At 39.9% G+C, this 23,397-nt stretch overlaps 1 protein-coding gene and 1 non-coding gene across 2 annotated transcripts in view; one reads left to right on the top strand and one right to left on the bottom strand.

Annotated features, from left to right (window-relative positions):
- LOC124797862 (rho guanine nucleotide exchange factor 18) overlaps positions 1–23,397 on the bottom strand; it is a 605,682-nt gene that overhangs the window by 154,863 nt on the left and 427,422 nt on the right. Inside the window, exon 15 of the mRNA XM_047260933.1 lies at positions 3,245–3,291. Coding sequence (XP_047116889.1) covers positions 3,245–3,291 — 47 coding nt within the window. The remainder of the gene's footprint in view (positions 1–3,244; positions 3,292–23,397) is intronic.
- Positions 22,032–22,105, top strand: Trnat-ugu. The gene has a single exon. It is a non-coding gene; the product is annotated as a tRNA-Thr (tRNA).

Here is a 23,397-nt window from a genome sequence, read left to right on the forward strand (position 1 = left end):
GTAGTAGACTATTGGCTGAAAAGGGAAGACATATTTTTCAACAGTAACCTACTTTGTCTACCCAAACTGATACAAAATATGCACACAACTTTCCAGATAATGTTCAACCTCTTACAGAAAGGCCAACACATTTTGCTACTGCTAGGTTTGTACAGAAGGGGAAGAAAAGAAAGAGAAGATGGGTAAGTGCAACAGGAAGTTGAGTAGACATGGTGCAAGGACTGCAATGACATCTACATGTCCCACAGTTCTTCCAGGATTACAACACCGAAATTACACAGAAAATGTTCTCAGTTTCATACAAGTAGTTTTAACTTTGCTGAACTGTTTTGTGGCAAAATAATAACAGCACCACTCAAGAAAAAGAGCATGTAAAATTTTTTTTCTTCAAATTCCCAGTTGTTTTATGAGTTAATTATGTCAACTATTTATCTGGGAAACTATGTAACTTGGAATTGACCACTAGATGTCAGGGGAGGCAGCTCCACCAGCATAAAAAGAGGTGGTGTGTACTGTGTTGTCAGTACAATGAGTTGGTCAGGGGAGCTCTCAGTAACTTTGAACATGGAATAGTCATTTGGTGTGACCTATGTAACAAACCAGTCAGGGAAATTTCAACCCTTCTTAAGCTGCCCAGTCAACTGTTGGTGATGTGATTGTGAGGTGCAACTGTAAACCAAGACCTGGCAGGTTACATGTACTGACGGACAGGGAACGGATGCACAGTGGAGGATGGCTATAAAAATTGAATAACATCAGTGGAACGAATCATTTGTGAATTTGTAAGTGCTGCCAGCAGCCTAGCTATTACAATGACTGTGCACAGGTAGTTGAAAAGAATTGGGTACAATGGATGAACTACTTTTCATAACCCACAAATTACTGTAGCCAACTCTAAGTGACAGTAGAGGTGGTGTAAAGAGTGATGCCACTAGACAGTGGATGACAAAAACAAGTGATTTGCAGTGATGAATCATGCTATACCCTTTGGCAAACTGAGGGAATGGCTAGGGTTTGGCGAAAACTTGCAGAAAGTTACCCACCATCCTATGTAGTGGCAACAGTGAAGTATGGCGGCGTTTTCCATGCTTAGGATATGGTACCCTTATTATGCTTAAGAAAATGCTAAATGTGGAAGGATAGCAACACATTTTACAGAACTGTGAACTGCATACAGTAGAGGAACATTTTGGAGATTATGACTGAGTTTATTGGCATGACAACACATCCTGTCATAAAGAAGCATCTGTGAGGCAATAGTTTATGGACAAGAATCCAGAAATTGACTGGTCTGTCCACAGTTCCCATCTGAACTCGCCTTCTCTAGTTTTTTGAGGAAGAGTGGGCTGTCATTCCTCCACAGTCATTCAGACGTCTCACTGAAAATGGCCCTAGCAGATTTAACATCATTACAAAGGTGAAGGGTGGACACACTCCACATTAATACCATCTAATAAGTGACTGGATACTTTTGATAAGATAGTGTATATACTAAAAGAAACTCATCTTCCTGTAATGCACTTACATTTCCCTTTTAAATGGCATGACAATAATAACTCTATAACATTTCTGTATTTTGTCAGTAACGTAAGTGCAGTTCTCAATTAGCCAGTTCACAGAGAAGTACCATGTGGGAAGAGAAAAAGGTTCAAAGTGTTAATATTTTTTCTTATATTATGTTCAGTACTTCAAACCTCATGCTTCCTCGCATGATACGTGAATAAGCTACAGTAGCAGAAATTACAGAATGGGATGGATGATAAGCTACAACCATTCCAAAATATTAGTGACCTTAATAACTGAGCTCTGCTACCCAGCACTTTTAAAGTGATTTTCACATGAATACAATGACCACATGGGTACCTTATCAAGTATGTTATTGGGTAATGAACTCACAATGAGCAACATGTTGCTAGACAACAACTCAATAAAAAAACTGAGCAAAATGAATTATAGTGAGAAGTTAGTACAGACAAAAAAATGCTATCCACATCTAAAGTCCCGTAACCAGACACGCATGTCCATGGCATTAAAATATCGTAAACCACTGTATGCTGCAGTTCTCCCAGTAGGCTTGCACCTGGCCTAAGTGTTCAACTGCTGAAGTTTAAACTTATAATTCACATTCTATTGAGTAAAAACATAGAGGCTAATCATCTGCACATTTTAATACAACATACTGTTTTATTCTCATATGTTCCTCAAGTTAACACTTTCTATCATATTTACTGAAATATCATAATGCAAAATTTTCTGCAGAGTATTTTTTCAACACTGGGTAGTTAAGATAAGTTGTGTTAAAAGATGTAGTCACATCTCAAATACTGTTAAGTGCAAGCCATATAATTCATCTGTCACATTTATGTTAATTCATCACAATGTTAAATCATGTAAATGTGCTACACTTCTCAATGTAATAACCACTGCACTGCACACTTCAAAATATTTTATGTGAAACTTTAATAGAATCTTTAATCTTTTACAGAACATTACTTATACCATGCATGAAACACAAATAGTACACAGACCATGAAATGAATATTAAAAGATGGAACATCCTAGAGCAGCTTTCAGTCCACTTTGTGGCAGCTTTCAGTAATTACGTAAGTGTCCTCTGTTAATGTAACTGAAATAGTTATGACTCAGATGTAAGGCAGCTGCTGCTACAATAGAAAAAAGGATGTATATGTAATTGTGCAGAAAAATCAGGAAGATCACAATGTGATCATATGCAGACTTTGCAGATGTCAACAGTGTATATAGCATTCATAATACTGTGCTTTGAAGTCAATGTACCAGCACTCCTTTATAAAAGGGTAATAATAATGACTTAGATAATAATAATGATTATTATTACTGGTTCCTTGTAATGCAAAACTAGCGAAAAATATCAAAGCATCACTATCTTTTCAGCTTTAAAACATAAAGTAAATGTTGTGAATATACATGGGTATGTATATTAATAGATATCAACATTGGCACTAGCTTTAATCTGCAAAGTCAGCACTACTGTGGATGTCTGCATTTGTGGAAACATCTAATGATAGCTAAAATTAAATGAGGATATGCAGGACCAATAGATGAAATGAACAGCAGGAAGAGTGATGATAAGAGTGCCAAGCAATGATGTTGGTATTATCTGTACAAACTATACTGTCACACTTTGCAACCAACCATATTCAATACATAAAAAAATATATTAAATTACGTATCTGCATGCAATTTGATATGAACTCGCACTTACCTTCATCCAAAAACTCGAACTGAACTAGTGGCACATCATCATAATATCTGTAATAAAAATGGAAGATGAGACAACATATTTCACAATCAGTACCTACAAGACTATAAATATTTACTTAAGTATATTTTGTTATTGTTCCAGAGTACAGAGCACTCATAACCATCTTTGGTGATCTTATTAATAACCATGTCCCACATTCTGTAATGTCCAGGAGACCATTACGAATCACAGTGACTTCAGTGTAAAAAAGTGTCACAGCTATTCATCTCATTGAGGATTTCATTCAGTCATCTTCTGTATTATACTGTAGCAATTCTCTCTACATAAGGTCCACGCCTCAGCAAGTTACGTTACTTGGAAGTCACGCACCATGTTAGAATTATTCTCATGCTTTAGTTTTACACACCAGTGTAAATTAGCAGAAAACAGGTGTAAAAGTTATCCTAAAAACATCTTTGTCTGTTTGCTGTAATATATGATTTTGAAGTTAGGGTCTTTACGGTTTCAGTGCATCAAAAACATCTGTGCTGTCATTACTGTCGTCTGCCCATTCTGGTCTAAGCTGCCGAAGACAGCGGTCATGTTTGTGTGAAGTGACCTTGGTTTTTTGTGTGTGTGTTTTTCTTTTTCTGAAGAAGATTTTGGCTGAAAGCTAAATGATAACAGTCTTTTCATTGTGTCAGTCTGCAGCTCAGCATGTTACCTTTATAGTGAGTCACAATCCATCTTTTTTCCTATATTGTTAATTTTGGTTTCTTTTTTTTATATTATTGAAGCATATCAACTGTATTCCATCAAAAAGTATGCCAGAGTGAAAGTAAACTGCAACAGAGCCATTTGCATGAAGGCAAGGATGTTACACACTGCAAAGCAAAACACAGCTGACAGCCATTGCAAAACAGTGGCAGCTGGACAAGATACAGTAATAGCTAATACTACGATACTCTAGCAGAAGGGTGGAAGCCTTTCCTCACTTTTCACCACAGAATTGTTTAGAGTACGTGTCTTAAGCCCTCTACAAACATAGTCTGGAGTATGTAAGTACTCGGCCATTTGTGTACTAAAATATTCTTGTCTCAGCATCACACCCTACAATACAAGCCTGTGACATCTGGAGTAACATCCCGTAATGCAGTACAAGCTGTTTGACCACAAGACGTGACAGCCTGCCCTCAGTCACAAGAGCAGCCACCAACAGAGCAGAGCCGCCCGCTCACCGGAGGGAGGCCATGGCTGCCTCTGCAGTAACGCCAGCTGCGCTGCCGCATTGTCATCACAGATGCAGCAGGAGATGTTGCTGGTGACGGCATTCGAGTGGTGCCACACTCGGACCCACTCTTTGTGCTGTTACCAATGCTGGACGTCTATCGTTTCACATGAGAGGCAACTGGACCTCTCCACCAAGCTGTTCCTGATGTACTATGACCAAGACCAGAATAAAGACATTAATTGAACAAATCCACTGTTGTCCTGATGTCTCAATTCACTCTCCATGGGTGACAATGTATGGGTCATCGAACACTGGTGCCACATCACTGACATAACCTCCTTAGAGCAATGTCTGAGCCTACAGTCTACGGTATGGTGAGTGCAAAAAATTTTGACTGCATTTTGATCACGGAAAAAAGATTTGACGGTCATGCAATTTTGTAAAGGAGATTTTATTGCTATTAGAGAACTGTGGGTTTGTCTAGTTTTAGAGATAATGGAAGTTGTGATTGGTTAGTGCTGTTAGATGTGCACAGTCTAACCTTGACGGCCACTAAGCACCGTGTACAGAATCAGCTGCAGTAAAATGTTACACATGTCACACAGGGGCATGTTGTTGTTGTTGTTGTTGTTGTTGTTGTGGTCTTCAGTCCTGAGACTGGTTTGATGCAGCTCTCCATAGGGCTAGGCAATGCTTGAAGTTGAGATGACTCATTATTAGACATAAGAATTAAATTAATGTATTTTTTTTCTGTATTGTGAATTCTAGTCCCCAAAATGAGTGTTGTCATGGACAAAGCTTCGACAGAACCAGAACAAAAAGGTGTGTCAAATCCGGAAGCAGTGTGCATATTGTTAGAAAAGGTAGCACAATTAACAGCAGACAATACAGAACTTCACGGGATGGTAGAATCGCAGTTGTCACAGTAGAATGTAGATTTGTCAGTCGCAAGTTTAATTGCTCCTTTTTCTAGTAAGGCAACCAATAATGTACAAGCCTTTATGGGAGACCTTGGAAATCTGAGATGGAAGGTTGCTCTGATAAGGAATTACTGAATGTTGCAAAATTGAAACTAAAAGGGAAAGCTAAAACTTACGTACATATACAGAAGCTCTTAAGGGAGCCGCAACATTTGAAGAATTTAAAGACAGGTTAATTCAGAGATATATGAAACGGATCAGCACCAGACACTATAGGGAATAATTATGGGTATAACTAAGAGAAATACAGAAACTGTGGAAAAAATTGTGGATTGGATAAAAAAAATTAATGGACATATCTATGAAACAGAAAAGGATACCCCAGTCAATGAAATTATTTTGCAAGAATCTGAGCAGAGCACACTCAATGATTCTTTTAAGAGGATTGCATGTGAAAATGTCAAGACATGAATGGACAGGAGGTCCAATGGATTTGTGCACAACAGTACGCTTAGCTATAGGGTGTGGGGAGATCAATTTGTTGACTGGAATGCAGGGTAAAAGGACAGTGTTTGCAGCTAATATGAAATGTTTCAGGTAGACAGATGGGATATGTAAGCAGGCAGTGTCACCAGCCACAAGGAGATGTGAATAAAGTAAGAGGAAGTAATAGTTTTAGAAGCACAGGACCAGACAAGAATAAGGTGTTACATACCAACAGGAACCCCAGGCCCACTTAAGGCCATTCCCAGTAAGACTGGATGCTACGAAATCATATGCAGAGGTGGATTGTGTGATAAGAGCAATAGTAGGAAAAAATGGTTACATGATATTATTGGACATAGAGGTGCATGTGTTGGTCACCTGTAGTGATCTAGTGAAATGTATGCAATGTGACCCACCACAGTACAGATTGTGTGGAGTGAGGAATAAAGATGTCATACCATTAGGATTAGTGTATATAGACTTCTGGCTGGGAAACTGTTCAATTTAAACAATGTATAGAGATTGTGCCATCTTAGCCTTCACTGCATGTAATTACTCCACCAGCCTGGTTCAAAAGCAGATTTCCGGCGCCATCGCATCCAATCCTGGTACTGCTGATGCCCCCAAAAACCAACTTCGGAGTACACCACTGGTGATCAGTGTTATCCTGGTCTGAAGTGTATTAATCACAGCTACTTTGACAGGGCCGTGACTTCCTAAAATCATGGCCTGAAATGAGATCCATTCTGTCTGAAATTTTGTCCATCACACACCCACAATAGCTTTCTGTTGCCCTCCCAATCCTCGCAAGTTTCTTGTGAGACCCTATGCTCCTTCTGCACCCATCTCCCTACCCTATGGCTCTACCTCTGTGACCGTCCCCACTGCAAGACTTGCCATATGCACCCTCCTGCCACCAACTATAGCAGCCCTGTAACTGGCAAAACACACTACCAAAGGGAGAGCCACCTGTGAAATGACATGTCATATACCAGCTATTATGTAAACCAGGCCCGTGCAAACTGTGCCCCCGGGGCGCCAGTGCCCGCGACCGCCTGCGGCCAGCGCCCCGGGCGAATTCGGATGTTGCCACAGTGACCGAGCCATGTCGCTTAGCTGGCAGTGCGGTCCACCCGCCGCACCTCACCATGCCCCTGTATGAGACGGCAGTGGCCAAAAGAGAGACAAAGCAACAGACGTAAGGCTCCTGTGGATTGAGATGGATGGTCAACAGCAGCAGACAAAAAGAAAGAGGAGCGGTGCGTCCGTACTATTTAAACCGGAGTGGGAAATTAATTTCCTTTGTACTGCTGTCAAAAATCATGCCAAATGCTTAGTATGACATCAGAACCTCATGTGTTTAAGAAAGTACTCGATTGAACAGCACTTTAATACCTGTCACAAATATCAGTTTGAAAATTTGTCGCAAGAGGAACGCCAGTCAAAGCCTGAAGAACTGAAAGAAAATTTCAAGCAGCCTTACAGTGAAGTAAGTGTTTCTTATGACTCTTTATAATTTATAAAGATGATAAATAAAAGTATATTTTATAATCTGTCAATTAGCAACGTGCCAGTTATCGAATATCAGATTGTCAGCAACAAGGAGCATTTCTTTTCGGTTAATTTTTATATTTGATTTGCATTAAATCGCGTCGCACAGACACCCGAAAAAGTTTCAGGTGCGTTATTTTTTTCCACTTTCTGAAAAGCCGTCACAAACGCTTTCTCGGGCAGCAAAGTGTCATTAAGAGACATTCTTTGTTTTTGTATATTTGTGTTTTTATGGATGGAAAAACATATGTTGTAGTTTGATCTATATATTAAATTAATCAAAACGCAGATATTCCAATATATAAAAATTTATTTTGCGACCCCATTTCGCTGTCCTGGATAGCGTCTAAGGCCGCTTTTCGGAGGAACTGGGGGAAAACGAACCTTAAACCAATCTTTCATTGTTAGTTTTTTATTTGAGTTTCGATGAATAAAATAATTGTTAAAATGATAAAAGTGTTTTAAAAAATAGGATCTACATCTACATCCATACTCCGCAAGCCACCTGACGGTTTGTGGCGGAGGGTACCTTGAGTACCTCTATCAGTTCTCCCTTCTATTCCAGTCTCGTATTGTTCGTGGAAAGAAGGACCGTCGGTATGCCTCTGTGTGGGCTCTAATCTCTCTGATTTTATCCTCATGGTCTCTTCACGATATATATGTAGGAGGGAGCAATATACTGCTTGACTCCTTGGTGAAGGTATGTCCTCGAAACTTCAACAAAAGCCTGTACCGAGCTACTGAGCGTCTCTCCTGCAGAGTCTTCCACTGGAGTTTATCTATCATCTCCGTAATGCTTTCGCGATTACTAAATGATCCTGTAACGAAGCGCACTGCTCTCCATTGGATCTTCTCTATCACTTCTATCAAACCTATCTGGTACGGATCCACACACTGCTGAGCAGTATTCAAGCAGTGGGCGAACAAGCATACTGTAACCTACTTCCTTTGTTTTCGGATTGCATTTCCTTAGGATTCTTCCAATGAATCTCAGTCTGGCATCTGCTTTACCAACGATCAGCTTTATACGATCATTCCATTTTAAATCACTCCTAATGCGTACTCCCAGATAATTTATGGAATTAACTGCATCCAGTTGCTGACCTGCTATATTGTAGCTAAATGATATGGGATATTTCTTTCTAAGTATTCACAGCACGTTACACTTGTCTACATTGAGATTCAATTGCCATTCCCTGCATCATGCGTCAATGCCCTGCAGATCCTCCTGCATTTCAGTACAATTTTCCATTGTTACAACCTCTCGATATACTACAGCACAGATGGGTAGATCACATAACTAATGAGGAGGTGTTGAATAGGATTGGGGAGAAGAGAAGATTGTGGCACAACTTGACTAGAAGAAGGGATCGGTTGGTAGGACATGTTCCGAGGCATCAAGGGATCACCAATTTAGTATTGGAGGGCAGCGTGGAGGGTAAAAATCGTAGAGGGAGACCAAGAGATGAATACAATAAGCAGATTCAGAAGGATGTAGGTTGCAGTAGGTACTGGGAGATGAAGAAGCTTGCACAGGATAGAGTAGCATGGAGAGCTGCATCAAACCAGTCTCAGGACTGAAGACCACAACAACAACAACAACAACAACAACATCCGCAAAAAGCCTCAGTGAACTTCCGATGTCATCCACAAGGTCATTTATGTATACTGTGAATAGCAACGATCCTACGACACTCCCCTGCGGCACACCTAACTCACTCTTACTTTGGAAGACTTCTCTCCATTGAGAATGACATGTTGCGTTCTGTTACCTAGGAACTCTTCAATCCAATCACACAATTGGTCTTGTTCATTAAACGACTGTGGGGTACTGTATCGAATGTCATGCGGAAGTAAAGAAACACGGCATCTACCTGGGAACCCGTGTCTATGGCCCTCTGAGTCTCGTGGACGAAAATTAATTGTATGTTATAGCTCTTTCGCCTCAAACTGTTGCTCACTGAGTCGAAGATATGGCCTCAGACAAGAAACAGCAATTAATGAAGAGAGCAGCAAACTTCATTTCATTTTCTATTGTTCTTGACGAGTCCGCGGACGTATCTCATATTTGTTCGAGGTGTCAACGACAATCTGCGTGTCACAGAAGAATTTCTCAGGCTTATACCACTAAAAGACACAACCACAGGTTTGGATATTTTTCTAGCCGTGGAAAACGTGTTAGAGTCAATGGGTTTAAAATGGGAACGCCTGACCAGTGTAACAACAGATGGAGCCCCTGCACTACGAGGGATATGCACTGAATTTATGAGTTTTGTCAGGTCAAAAATGGCTGAAGTTGGCTGTTCCTTATTCGCAGCAGTCCACTTTCTGATACACCAGGAGGCACTTTGCGCCAAGATTGTCAACATAAAATATGTTATGGACACAGTTCTTCGAACGGTTAATTATCTTCGATCGCATGGACTCACACATCGCCAATTAAAAGAATTTCTGGCTGATATTGAAGCGGAATACCCTGACATCCCCTACCACGCCGCAGTAAGATGGCTGAGCAGAGGAAAGGTGTCATCAGTTTCTCTCCTTGAGAGGCGAAATAAATACCTTTTTGGAAATGAAAGAACGTCCAGAAGAATTACTTTGTGATCCTATGTGGATGGCGAATTTGGCTTTTTTGAGTGATCTTAGTGGTCATTTAAATACTTCAAATATTTCACTCCAAGGTGAAAATCACTCTGTTGTTGATTTAGTGCAGACGATTCAAGCATTTCAAAAAAATCTTATTTTGTGGGAAAAACAGTTGTGCGAGAAGAGTTGTTGTCACTTTCCTGCACTATACAGCGTTAAAGAAGATGTGGATTTTTCAGATTATTTTCCAATCATTTTCGAATTACAAGAACAGTTTGAAAACAGATTCTTGGAGATAAGTGAGCTTCAGCCGGCCTTAGATATATTTGTTTGCCCGTTTTCTCTTTGGGCATACGACCTCTTACAAGAGCTTCAACTAGAGCTGATTGACCTGCAGTGTGATATCTGCCTGAAGGACCGCTTTCGTATGTGTAAAACTCTGGATGCCTTTTACAGTTGTCTTCCACGAGAGAAATATCCTCTTTTGCACAAGCACACAGCCAAAGCTCTGTCAATGTTTGGTTCCACATATATTTGTGAGCGCTTTTTCTCTCTGTTAAAGCTTGCTAAAACTAAGAACCATTCATTACTCGGCAATAAAAATTTGACTAATTCTTTAAGGTTAGCAGTCTCACGGAATATTGTACCAAACCTAGACAAAATCATTTCTTCGAAAAAGAAAAACATTTAAAATGTTAATTGTCTTCTTTAACAATGTTGACTGTAGGAATCAAAGAGCTTTATAATGTTACTTCTATTTTTTAATAAGTTTTAAACTACATCAGTTAAAATTATTACGTACAAAACAGCAAACTAAGCATCCGATTTCTAAACTCTGAAAAGGGATACAAAAAGATGTAGCACAAAGTACACCAAAAAATATTTACTTGTAGCTACTAACAGTAGGAATGAGACTCTATATCCCTTACATAAAATTACTTCTAAAATAGAATATTTGTGACTAGTTCATTTAAGAAACTGATGCATCTTCCAGAAGATGCCTATTGTACATATGATGAGTGTGCATGTGCAGTACTAGTAGAATCAACCTGTGCGTCATAAAACTACTACGTTGTTCTTCAATTCTTGTTTTGGATATTGTTTTCTAAAGCTTTGCGCAGTAATTCTGCCACATGAACACTAGTTGTTACCTCAACAGTAAATGGTTTGCTTGTTTTACCGCTCATGGACCACTTTTACAAAGCTGTACTTCCTCTGTTATTTTGTTTACATTGGATCTGACCACGGGACAGTCCAGCGCAGAGCAGTTCTGTGAGATCTCACTCATTCCGCAGCTCTCTCTCGCTCCTATGCCGACACTAGCAACACACGGTCGCGGACGGGGCGCTGAACTACACTGCCTAGCGCCCGCGGGGCGCGGGTACGCCCGCCGAGCGCAGTTCTAGGATGAGCCTGATGTAAACACTGTCTGGCCTCTTAAATCAGCATGACTATAACCAAATTATCAATTAGGATGAATAGGCGTAAGCAGAGGATGTGACCATCTCCGTTGCAAGACTTGCCCTATGCATCTTCCTACCACCACCTATAGCAGCCCTGTATCCTGGAGAAAGAAGAATCAAACATGAGGGGTGACAGCCATGGACAGTCGCTGAATGCCATTGAAACTGCATTACGAGGAAAAGTGAAGCACCTAGAGGCAAGCAATAGGGAACAGGTGGAAAAATTACTTTTGGAATTTAAGGATTTATTGTTTCCAAAAGGGTCATTATCAGTTATGCATATTACACAGTACTGCATTCCAACGGGAAATGAATCACCAGTCTACCGCAAACAATATAGAATACCAATGTACATACAACCAATTTTGGAGGAATTTATCAATCAACAGCTGAAAGAGGGAATAACTGAAGAAGTAATAGCGTATGGGGCGCAGGAATAGTTGTCATGTCAAAAAATCAACGGACAGAACACAAAAATGCAGATACCTAAACGCAAAAAATCATAATGGATGCCTACCCTTTGGCAAATCTTACAGAACCAGTTGGATCATTTAGGGCAATGCAACTATTTTTCAACAATGGATTTGAAGAGGGGTTATCACCATATCACCAGATGCAGGTTGCATCACAGGAGTGATGCAAAACAGTATTTTTGGCACCATAACAATTCAGAAGAATGCCATTAGGATTAAAAATGCACCTGCAACACTTCAGAGAGTGTTGGATGGAGTACTCAGAGATTTAAAACCACAGCAAGGCCTCATATATCTCTAAGACATAATTGTCTTTGGAAGTGACATGGAACAGCATATGCAGAGATTAAGGGAAGTATTCCTAAGCAGCAAAGTTAAATGTAAGTACAAAAAAGTGTCATTTTGTTATGGGAGAGGTAGCATACCTAGGTCATGTCATAAGTAAAGATAGGGTTAATACAAACCTGAGATTAATTTGACTTGTACATGAATTTCCTGTACCAGAATCTGTAAAGCAGTTGCAATCATTGTTAGGAGTTGTGAACTATAACTGCTGGTTCATGAAAAGATTTGTGGATATTGCCCTATGATTGACACAGTTGCTAGAAAAGGGTACTAAATTTGTGTGGTCAGAAGAGTGCCATCATGCCTTTGAGGAGCTAAAAGAAGCTTTAACATCAAGTCTGATATTGGTATGTCTGGATTTTAATAGAAAATTTGTTTTATCGTGCGATGCGTTAAACCGTGCACTTGGCTGAGTGTTGTCACAAGAGGAAGAAGGTGTGGAACATCCCACAGCTTACGCACCAAGACAACCAAATTTTGCAGAAAGAAATTATTCCACAATGGGGAAAGAGATGTTAAGCCTTATTTATGGAATCACCTATTTCAAATGTTATCCATATGATAAAAAGTTTACAGCAATAACAGATCACGTGGGATTAAAACGGTTGTTGTGGTTAAAGGATTCTTTTAGAAGGCTGAAGTGATGGGCAGTAATACTAAGTGAATTTTATTTTGAAGTCACGCGTAAACCTGGGAAGAAGCACAGAAATGCAGATGGCTTAAGTAGAAAAGTAGCAGTATTACATATTGGAGGTAATGAGCATAAGGAATGACAAACTGCTCAGAGGGTGGATGATGAATGTAAGCAGTATTTTAAGCAGTCACAGTTTAGGGTCCAGGATGGGTTACTATGCAGAGAAAAACAAGTTGGGACCAAGGTAGCGGTACCAACGAAGCACAGGAATAGAGTGCTACAAGAAGATCATGATCACATACTAGCAGGTCACGAAGGTTGCACGTCTCCCAACAGAGGAGTAGCAGAAAGATATTGGTGGAGGAATAGGAAGATGGACATAAGCCAGTATGTGCAGAGTTGCACACACTGCGCACAGGGAGTGTATTTGTGTCAAACAAGAGCACCGTTGCGGAGGTTAACTGAAGCATTGGCACCATTCAAATTTCTTGGGATTAATGTTTTAGGTTCATTTAATAAAATATCCGCACAGAGTAAGTAAGTACTCACAATCATATATCATTTTTCAAGATATGTAGAAATGGTCATGATGCCAAATCAGCAGGCAGCAAGAGTGACACAAGCACTTGTGAATAATTGGGTACTGAAATTTGGAGTGCTTGAGACAATAGTAACAGACCAGAGATCAAACTTCAGGTGAGATCTATTCAAGAAATTTTGTAAGTTAATGAATGTGAAGAAGTTGAGGATGAGTGCTCCCTGCCCATGAGCCAACGGAAGAATGGAAAGAGTGCATAGGACAATTGGGAAGAGACTTAGTTACTATGTTGACTTACAACACACCAACTGGGATATCTATTTGAAGTATATCTCCGCCTACAACTCAAAACAGCATACGAACACAGTATGAAGTAGTACATGGTCATAAAATGCCATTACCATTAGACATATCGAAAACAAAGAAAGGGAAGACTGGAGAGCCTGTTAAGGAATTTGCCTGAGTGATTAGGGGAATCTGGATTACAGTAAGGAAGACAAATACACAAGCACTGAAAACAGGAAGAAGCTGTGGGCCATACAGCAAGAATGCCACTATATAAGGTTGGTCAGTGGGTGGTGCTATCAACTTCATGTACACCAAAGGAAAAGACAAAAAAGTTTTTTGCAAAGTATCAGTGGCCACACCAAAAGTTGTAGAGACTATGTCGCCAGTAAATGTCAAGATTCAATGCTGAAGAGAATGACAACTGAGCATGTAGGGCAGTTGAAACCTTTTCACAGGAGTCCAGAAGTTATTCCAGGAATGGGAGATGTAGACCGGAAAAAGAGACTGAGGAGAAAGGTATCTGATGATAAACAAGAGGTTGTCCATGAAATGTTAATGAGGAACCTGTAGGGATTAAAGATTAGGAGAAAGTCATTTAATGTTTTTAGGTTATGTATAGATTTGGTGTAATGAGTATAAGCAGCTGTGGGGCAGCAATGAATTCAAGGGAGAGGAAGGTGATAAGACTTCCTGCCCATAGGTGACATGCAGAGAAGGCAAGATGATGCTGTTCATAGTGTGACTACCAATCTTCATCATGGTGGAAGCTTTATGGAACCAGCACCTGGAAGGTGGAGTGCCGTTCGCCAAGCAGGAAGACGTAGCAATCACCAATCATTACTTGGTGATACTGGAAAAGTGTAATGAGATGAGAAGACTGGAAGTAGCATTCAACAAATTTTTTCAGGGAATGGAAAGGCATGGGATACTCAAAGGTAGTGGAGCATACGAGAAATTAAGGAGTGAGATGACCCAGATACTGGAGGTCATTCCGCAATCGTGAAAAGGAAGAGGGGTTGGATGAATGCTGGGGGTCAGCTTATGACAACAATATTTGGCACTGCTGCTGAGGAGGACATTCGAAGAGTGAGCAACACAACAGAAGAGATTAAGCAGTGGGGAAAAGGGAAAAAAACCTGCCAGTGATTGGCACACTACACAGATTGCAAATTTAGAGGAGGACATACTAAACAGCACATGACAACTACAAAAACTGACTGGAGAAATAAAGTGGTATGCCACAGCTACAGAAGAGGCAGTTAATCAGAACATCAGGGAACTACAAACTGAAGTAGACGTCTTGGAAAGGGAAGTAGTAATGACAAAATAGTTGCAGTTTGTAGAAGATAATGTATGGGAAGCACAAGGGAAAGTAACAGAACTACAAGAGGCTAAGCAACATGCTGTAAAAGGTCAGTTGAGGTTAAACTTCTTGTCACCAGAACTGTATTTGGAGGGTCTAAGGAAATTAAAGAAGGCACTACCACTGGAGTTGGGGCTGTTTTTAGAACCCAAGCACAACAAATTAACTTTTTATTTAAAGGTAGAGCCACAGTACCAGTGAGAACTGAAGGAGCAAACATTTCCATTTCCATTTCTATACTAGTAGCAGAGAAACAAGTATGTTACAAATGCTATGTAGTTCACGTGTATCTTATCAAGTGGAGGATACTGAAGAAATTTGTAAAAGTAAACATGCAGCAACTATTATTAATTGCGAAAAACACTGGAAGGTATGCAGAAATGGAGGAAGCAAAGTTACAAAAATTCTACCAACGGGAAATCACAGTTGATCTCAGTATGGCAATAAGAGAGGGGCAGAATCCCTGTGCAATGATATTGCTAATGGGGCAAAAGGAGGTGAGAGAATGCAATAAAGAAGTGACTGAGCCAGAATTGTACTTTCAGCTGGTCGATGCACATTGGTTGTACTCTACCTTAGGCAAGATCGTAGTAATGGCTAGTTATTTCAAGTGGCACAGCTCATGTCAGCAAAGAGGCTAGAATTAAACAGGAATGGTTTGTTATTAAATGGAACAGCTTGTGAGATAATGTGGCCTACTTTCCATTTGCCCACCAAGATCACAGAGATAACTCACCTGAATATTTCATATCTTCGTTTCTTTTGGCCAGAGGAGCTCATGGAAGCGCTACCTGCTTCAAACTCTAGGGCTGGAATTAATGCAGTCTATAAACATGCTTCTGATCCAGCAGGAGGGACGAGTCTCCCTAGAAACCTTAGTACAGCAAGTAAATTTATATAGGGAAAATCAGTAACAGAAAAAGACAACAATGACTATTGTCATACCAACCACTGCAGCGACACTTCTGCTGAGCGTTGTTCTTGTTGTGGTATGTAGAAGATGAAGTACGAGACTGAGTCAGACCCAGCCGTCATTCAGATTCTGGTGAATTGGATATCCCGGGCATAAAAGCACCAGAAGAAAGATGAATGCATGAGGGGGTAGTATTAAGGATAATTGATTCATTGACTTATTTTAGGTTGTAAGTTATTGTGTAAGAAGTCTAATAACGAAATAAGTTCCATGGTGATAAGTTAACGAGCAGGGAAAGGGGCCCTGTAGAAATGTGTAAGATTAAGTGCCAGGATTAAAGAAACCAATTGCTAAAATAATACTTAAGAGGCAAAATGGCCAGAAGTGCTGGTTGCCAGAAACTCTAGTGTACAGGATAACCTAGTGTGCTTGACCCGGGGGACTGAGTATTGATAAAAAGGAGGGAAATGTAAATTACTGACAACCCAGTATTGAACGGATTATAAGACGAACCTTAACTTTTAAGCAATTTTTTAAAAAGTAATATTTTTAACATTTTTTATTATTAGATTGTGAAAAACATACTAATAAAAAATTCTTAGTTTATAAAACTGAACTGACCTTTAAAATCCCTTAAAAATTGCCATCTGCACTTTTTTTTTCTTTTTCTTCTTCTTCTTCTTCCTCGTCATTGTTGTCCTCTTCATGTATAAGAAGGTCTTCACTGCCATCAAAAGGGTTACTTATGCTGCACTTCTTGAAATATTTAACAATAATGTCTTCTCTCATTCTACACCACAGTTGTTTTATCCACTGAGATACTCGTTTGATTGTACGTTATTTTGAAGCTCCCTTCGGTGTGGACTCATGTTGGGTTTCATCCATCATCTATTTGTTCCATTCCTGTCTCATACACACTTTAAATGGTTTATTTATCAAGACATCAAGAGGTTGCAACTTTGAAGTCCTCCTGGAATAATAGCAAGCTCTGTATTTCCCTGTCTCAGTTTCTCTTCCACAAAGTTTTTCAAATGACTTCTAAACTCATCTATCACAAGAAGCAAACTCTTTTTCAATAAAGCTTCTTTCCTTCTCTCCCACACACTGTTAATCCATAATTTCATACCAGCCTCATACATCCAAACCTTGTGACGTATGTGAACAGCAATACCTAGCGGCATTTCAAAACATTTTGGCATTGTTTTGCATTTGAATATGCACAACCCGAAAGAACAACAGTGTAGTGCAGTTTTTCATGTCCACTTTTTTTATAGTTGCAGTTTTAACACCTTTTATGGCAATTGTTCTGTTACTCAGTACATCAAGTGGCACAGGAGTTTCATCCACATTCGCTATGTGATGGAAAGATAATACTCTCTTCATACTCCTGTGGCATTTTCTGAGATAGTTTGGTTTTGGTTCTCATGTTAAGTCCACGACACTTCATAAACCTGTAGCACCAACCAACTCTACCCTTAAATGTCTGTTAAGATCCATTGTAGTGCTAGGTTATGAGGGTGTATTTGAATCAATTTTGTATTAATTCCAGTGCCATTTTGATGCTGTCCTTGAATCCATTTCAACCAATCGTCTTCTAGTTTTGGACATTTTTGCATTCAGTCCTCTACTTGCAAATTTAATATTTCTTATTTTTTTCAGTTCTTCTTTACTAGCCCGCCAATCGTGAATGGTTTTTTCCTGTTGGTGGAGGACCGAAATGCCCTCAACTGCTCTGTTTTCCTGTTCTCCTGCATATGCCATTACTTTCAATTTATAGCCCGTGTAATACAATACCATTTATTTGTTTCCATTATGAAACTAGCCACTAATATAAACATTGTACAGTTACTGATAATACAAATACTTTCAATTCCAGTTCACTGGCACCATAGACTGCAATGATGCATCATAGGTAGATAATGTTCTGGGTTTATGATGGTGGGGTGGGAGGGAGACAGTGTTAGCAAGCTTGTCAAACTCCACAACTCATGTTTGTTGCAATGGTGCACTGCTGTTGTCAGTTGAATCTAATGTTGCCGGATAGCGATAGATTTCCTGTGGCATTGAATATATGGCCATTTTTATATTGCAAACAAAATGATACAATTTCAGAGACTTTACTGGTCTCATACAGGCATGATTTTATGTATATAGACTTACACAACAAATGAAAGTTTGTACCAATGTCGGGAACTGAACCCAGGTCTCCTGCTAACTAATTGCTTCAGTGTATATACATAAAATTTTTGTATTAATGCGAGTATAAGACGCACCTGAATTTTCGAAGCAATTTTCCGAAGAAAAATGTGCGTCTTATAGTTTGAAAAATACAGTATTCGCTTGAAAAGAACACCAGAGCAAAAACGAGATGCAGCAGAGCTAGATGCAGGCAGGCAAGTGTGTTTTGTGTTGCAACGCAAAACAGGGCCAAAAGGCATTGTGAAACAGAGCACAGCTGGGCACAGTACAGCAACAGCTGACACTGCAACACACTAGTGGAAGGGCTGAAGCCTTTCCTCATTTGCCACCACAGAACTGTTGTGGAGCATGTGCCTTAAGCCCTAAATGAACATAGTCTGGAGCAAGTAAGAACTCAGTCATTTGTATACTAAAATATTCTCATCTCAGTATCACAGCCTACACCATGAGCCTGTGATACCTGGAGCGACCACCAGATGGGGCAGCCTACCCCGAGTCATGAGAGCAGCCTGGTCGCTGGAGGAATATCACGGCTGCCCCCGGAGTATCCTTAGGTATGCTGCTGCGCTGTCATCATAGTCGCAGCTGGAGACATTGCTGATGGCGGCATTCTGGTGATGCCATACTCGGCCTCACTCTTTGCACTGTCAGAAATGGCAGACATCTATTGTTTCGCATGAGAGGCAACTGGACGTCTACACCAAGCTGTTTCTAATGTACTACAGCTGAAGGCCAGAATAAAGAAGTTAATAACACAAGTCTACTGTTATCCTGACACCTCATTTCACTCTCCATGGATGAAAATCTATGGGTCATCTAACATTATGATCCTGTGGTGTTTTGTACTACTTGTTACAGTTCACCAACTTATTTTTTAGAGCTCGCTCTCTCCAGCAATTTAACTTAGCGTACCTCTACATTAATTAACTAGCATTTCCGGAAAGTAGCATAAAGTTTAAGTTGTTGTTTCAGAAACTTTGCACTGTTGTTTTTGTTTACACACAGTTGAGTATAGGCCAAATTTGTGGAACCATATTTTCGTGTTTATCTGTAACTTAACTGCCTTATTCTTAATAAACTATTACATTTATCATGAGTGAAAAGTGCTAGACTTGCTGTAGAATTGTTAGGTCGTAGCTTTGGTGTGATGGTTGCTATAGTTTTTTCTGTGTGGGTGACTGTAGTGGCGTGGGAATAGGGGAAGTAAATGAGACTCGTCAGTTGTTTTATAGGATTTGTAGAAGAGATAGGAAGATACTAGAACAGGAGGGGAAAAGGGGAACAGGGGAGATCTTGACAGGTTAAGGAGGGAGAAGGGTAAAGAGAGATGGGGAGTGGCAACAGGTAACAGGAGGAACAGGCCTAAGACTTCGTCTAACAGCTTCGTGGTGACTGTGGAAAATAGATTTGACCTGTTGCTTCAGTTAGAAGCTGGTGAGCCTCAAGCAGTTGCAGGTGTATACAGGGAACAACAAACTTTCAGCAGCAAATTGAAAAGTAAGAATGTAGGGAAATCAGTGTTGTTGTTAGGTAGTTCCCACGGAAGAGGTGTTGGCCAACTTTAGCAGGATGAACTAGGATCAGAATGCCAGGTCACCAATTATTTTTTAAACCTAGTGCTGGTCTGGAGCAGGTGACAGAGGATTTAGGATCACTTTGCAAAGATTTCACTAAGGAATACGCCATGGTTATAGTGGGTGGGACAGGTAACAGTACTGACAGAGATCCTGGGTACACTATAGAGTGTGACTTGGCAAAGATTGCATCGGCATCGAAGCATACTAGTGTTGAGTTTGTATCTGTACTTGGGTACCGTGACCGACCTCATTTGAACTCTTCTGTCAAGAGAGTTAATTTGGAGCTGGAATGGCTGCTTACGTCGGGTGCAGGGTCACACATTGGTGTGGTTCCTGTTGATTCTCTCAATAGGTGGGATTATACAAGGCATGGCCTTCACCTCAACAGGAAGGGGAGGGTAAATTTGCTGGGAAAATAGCAGGAAAGTTAAAGGGGGAGGCACTGTCATGAGCGGTAAAATACCAGTGGTTATAGGGTTCAGAAAAGACCCTTTTTTAGGATAGGGAGGACAGAAAGAAACCAAGTTTTAAGAGAGGTTAGAACTGAGACAAACCTTGAGTTTGAGAAAGAAAACAAAAACACAATTCCAGCTTATCAGAACGGTGTAAACAGCTATTGGTTAAGAATTTTCAACAGTCAGCAGATACTTTAACTCTACCCAATTTTAACTCAGTCACTGTGAAATGTCAGCTATCTTTATTATATCAAAATATTCGAGGACTGAGAAATAAAATTAATGAATTAACTATCTGCATAGATGAATTAGAGTCTACAAATCCAGCTGACATAATCTGCCTCATGTGACCACTGGTATAGAACAGGGTTTAGGTTAGCATCTCACTTTTGTACATCAGAAATGGAAAAAGGAGGAGTTGCCACATTCATCAGGAACTGTCGTAAATTAAAGAACATAGACATTCATAAATTTTGCCTAGAACAGCACCTGTACTGACCCATTTAACAACCAAAAACAAAGAAACAGTGGTTGCTGGTGATTTCAATGTAGATTTCCTTGAAGACTCTCCCAATAAGAACTTATTTGAGTTAGTAACACTATCATTCAACTCAATTCCCACTGTAAAGTTCCCCACTAGCGTAGCCAACTGCTAACAAACAGCCACTGATAATATCTTTATAGAAAAGTCCAATGAACAAAATTATTACAAAACCAATAGTCAATGGTCTCTCAGACCATGACACGCAGTACCTTCTGTTAAATGTTGATACTGAACAGGATATAAAATCTGTTAAATCTGAGCTCAAGAAGGTAATCAATAAGCCAAAAATTGATTATTTTAGAACACTCCTCAGAGACATTCACTGGACTGATGTTTACAGTGCTCATGGCATGAATGAAAAATACAACACTTTTGCTAATAAAGTGCTTACCTTATTCGAACACTGTTTTCCCCCAAAACATACCAAGGTTACACCAAAGTCTACAAAGAAGCCATGGATTACTCACGGAATAGGGGTATCTTGTAAAACAAAAACAAAACTGTATCTGTCAATCCGAACGGTTCTGATGTTGATGCTACAGCACATTACAAGAAATACTGCAAAATATTAAAGACCGTAATATGGACATCAAAGCAAATATATTACAAGGAAAAGATAGTCATATCAGATAACAAAATAAAGACAACGTGGGATATAGTGAAGGAGGAGACTGGTAGAACCAGACATGAAGAGGAACAAACAGCATTAAGAGAAAATGATACATTGGTGACAGATGTGTATAGTATTTACTAAGATGGTATCTGTTCTTTCGAACATGTCCGAAAGAACAGATACTATCGATGACCAAGCAGCTCGTTAGAAGGAAATTACAATGAAATGAACACCCTTAGCTGCTTACAGGCGTTGACATACGTCAACGGGGTCAGATGAAAATGTGTGCCCCGACGGGGACTCGAACCCAGGATCTCCCGCTTACATGGCAGACGCTCTATCCATCTGAGCCACTGAGGACACAGAGGATAGCACGACTGCAGGGATTTATCTCTGGCACGCCTCCCGCGAAACCCACATACTCAACGTATTGTCCCGCACTACATTCCTAGTGCCCCCGCCCATTATACTCATTACTCGCAGCACATTGCCGATTCCCGTAAGAGTTCGGGCACTGTTTGTGCATTCGCACAGAAGAAGAAGATGGGCGGGGGCACTACGAATGTAGAATGTCGCTTTTGCAGGAGGCGTGCCAGAGATAAATCCCTGCAGTCGCGCTATCCTCTGTGTCCTCGGTGGCTCAGATGGATAGAGCGTCTGCCATGTAAGCAGAAGATCCCGGGTTCGAGTCCCGGTCGGGGCACACATTTTCATCTGTCCCCGTTGACGTATGTCAACACCTGTAAGCAGCTAAGGGTGTTCATTTCATTGTAATTTGATGCGTATAGTGTTGCAGGACTTTTTAACAAACATTTTATAACTGTTACTGAGAAGATGGGGTTGTCAGGTTCAGTAGATGCTGCTATGGAATACCTCAGACCAGACATTTCAAGTAACTTCCATAATATGAATTTGACCCTCACTACCCCAGCAGAAATAATGTCCATCATAAAATCTTTAAAATCAAAAACATCTAGTGGGTATGATGAAATATCAACAAAGTTAATTAAAGAATGTGATTCTGAGCTAAGAAACACATTAATCTATCTGTGTAACCAGTCATTTATCAGTGGAATATTTCCTGAATGGTTGAAATATGCTGAAGTTAAGCCATTGTTTAAGAAGGGAGATAAAGAAATAAGATCAAATTTCCGTCCAATTTCACTGTTGCCAGCAATCTCAAAAATTTTAGAAAAAGTAATGTACAATCGGCTTTATAACCATCTTATCTCAAAAAACATTCGGTCAAAGTCACAGTTTGTATTTCTAAAGGGTTCTGGTATTGTGAAGGCTATCTGCACTTACAGTGAAAATTGTCTAATTCATTAGACAAAAAATTGCAGGCAACTGGTATATTTTGTGATCTGTCAATGGCATCTGACTGTGTAAATCACAATATCCTTTTAAGTAAATTAGAATATTATAGTGTAACAGAAAATGCTGCAAAAATGGTTCAAATCTTATATCTCTGGCAGGAAATAAAGGGTGTTATAAGGAAAGAGACATGTATCAAGCTATCAGGCATCATCCAAGTGGGAACTAATTACATGTCGGGTCCCACAAGGTTCCATTTTGGGGCCCTTACTTTTTCTTGCATATATCAATGACCTTTCATCAGTAACATTACCAGATGCCAAGTTCATTTTGTTTGCTGATGATACAAACATTGCAATAAATAGCAAATGTAGTCTTAGAAAGATCAGCTAATAAATTATTTGTGGACATTAATCACTGGTTCCTAGCCAATTCTTTGTCACTAAACTTTGAAAAAACATGCTACATGCACTTCAGAACTTGTAAGGGGTGACCCACGAGTATATGCCTAACATACGATGACAAGCAGATAGAAGAAGTGGACAGTGTTAAATTCTTGGGATTACAGCTTGATAATAAATTCAACTGGGAGGAGCACACCACAGAACTGCTGAAGTGTCTTAACAAATCTCTATTTGCAATGCGAATTGTGTCAGACATAGCGGGTATAAAAATGAAAAA

The sequence above is a fragment of the Schistocerca piceifrons genome, chromosome 5 (genome assembly GCF_021461385.2).
Source record: "Schistocerca piceifrons isolate TAMUIC-IGC-003096 chromosome 5, iqSchPice1.1, whole genome shotgun sequence".
Taxonomy (NCBI): Eukaryota; Metazoa; Arthropoda; class Insecta; order Orthoptera; family Acrididae; genus Schistocerca; species Schistocerca piceifrons.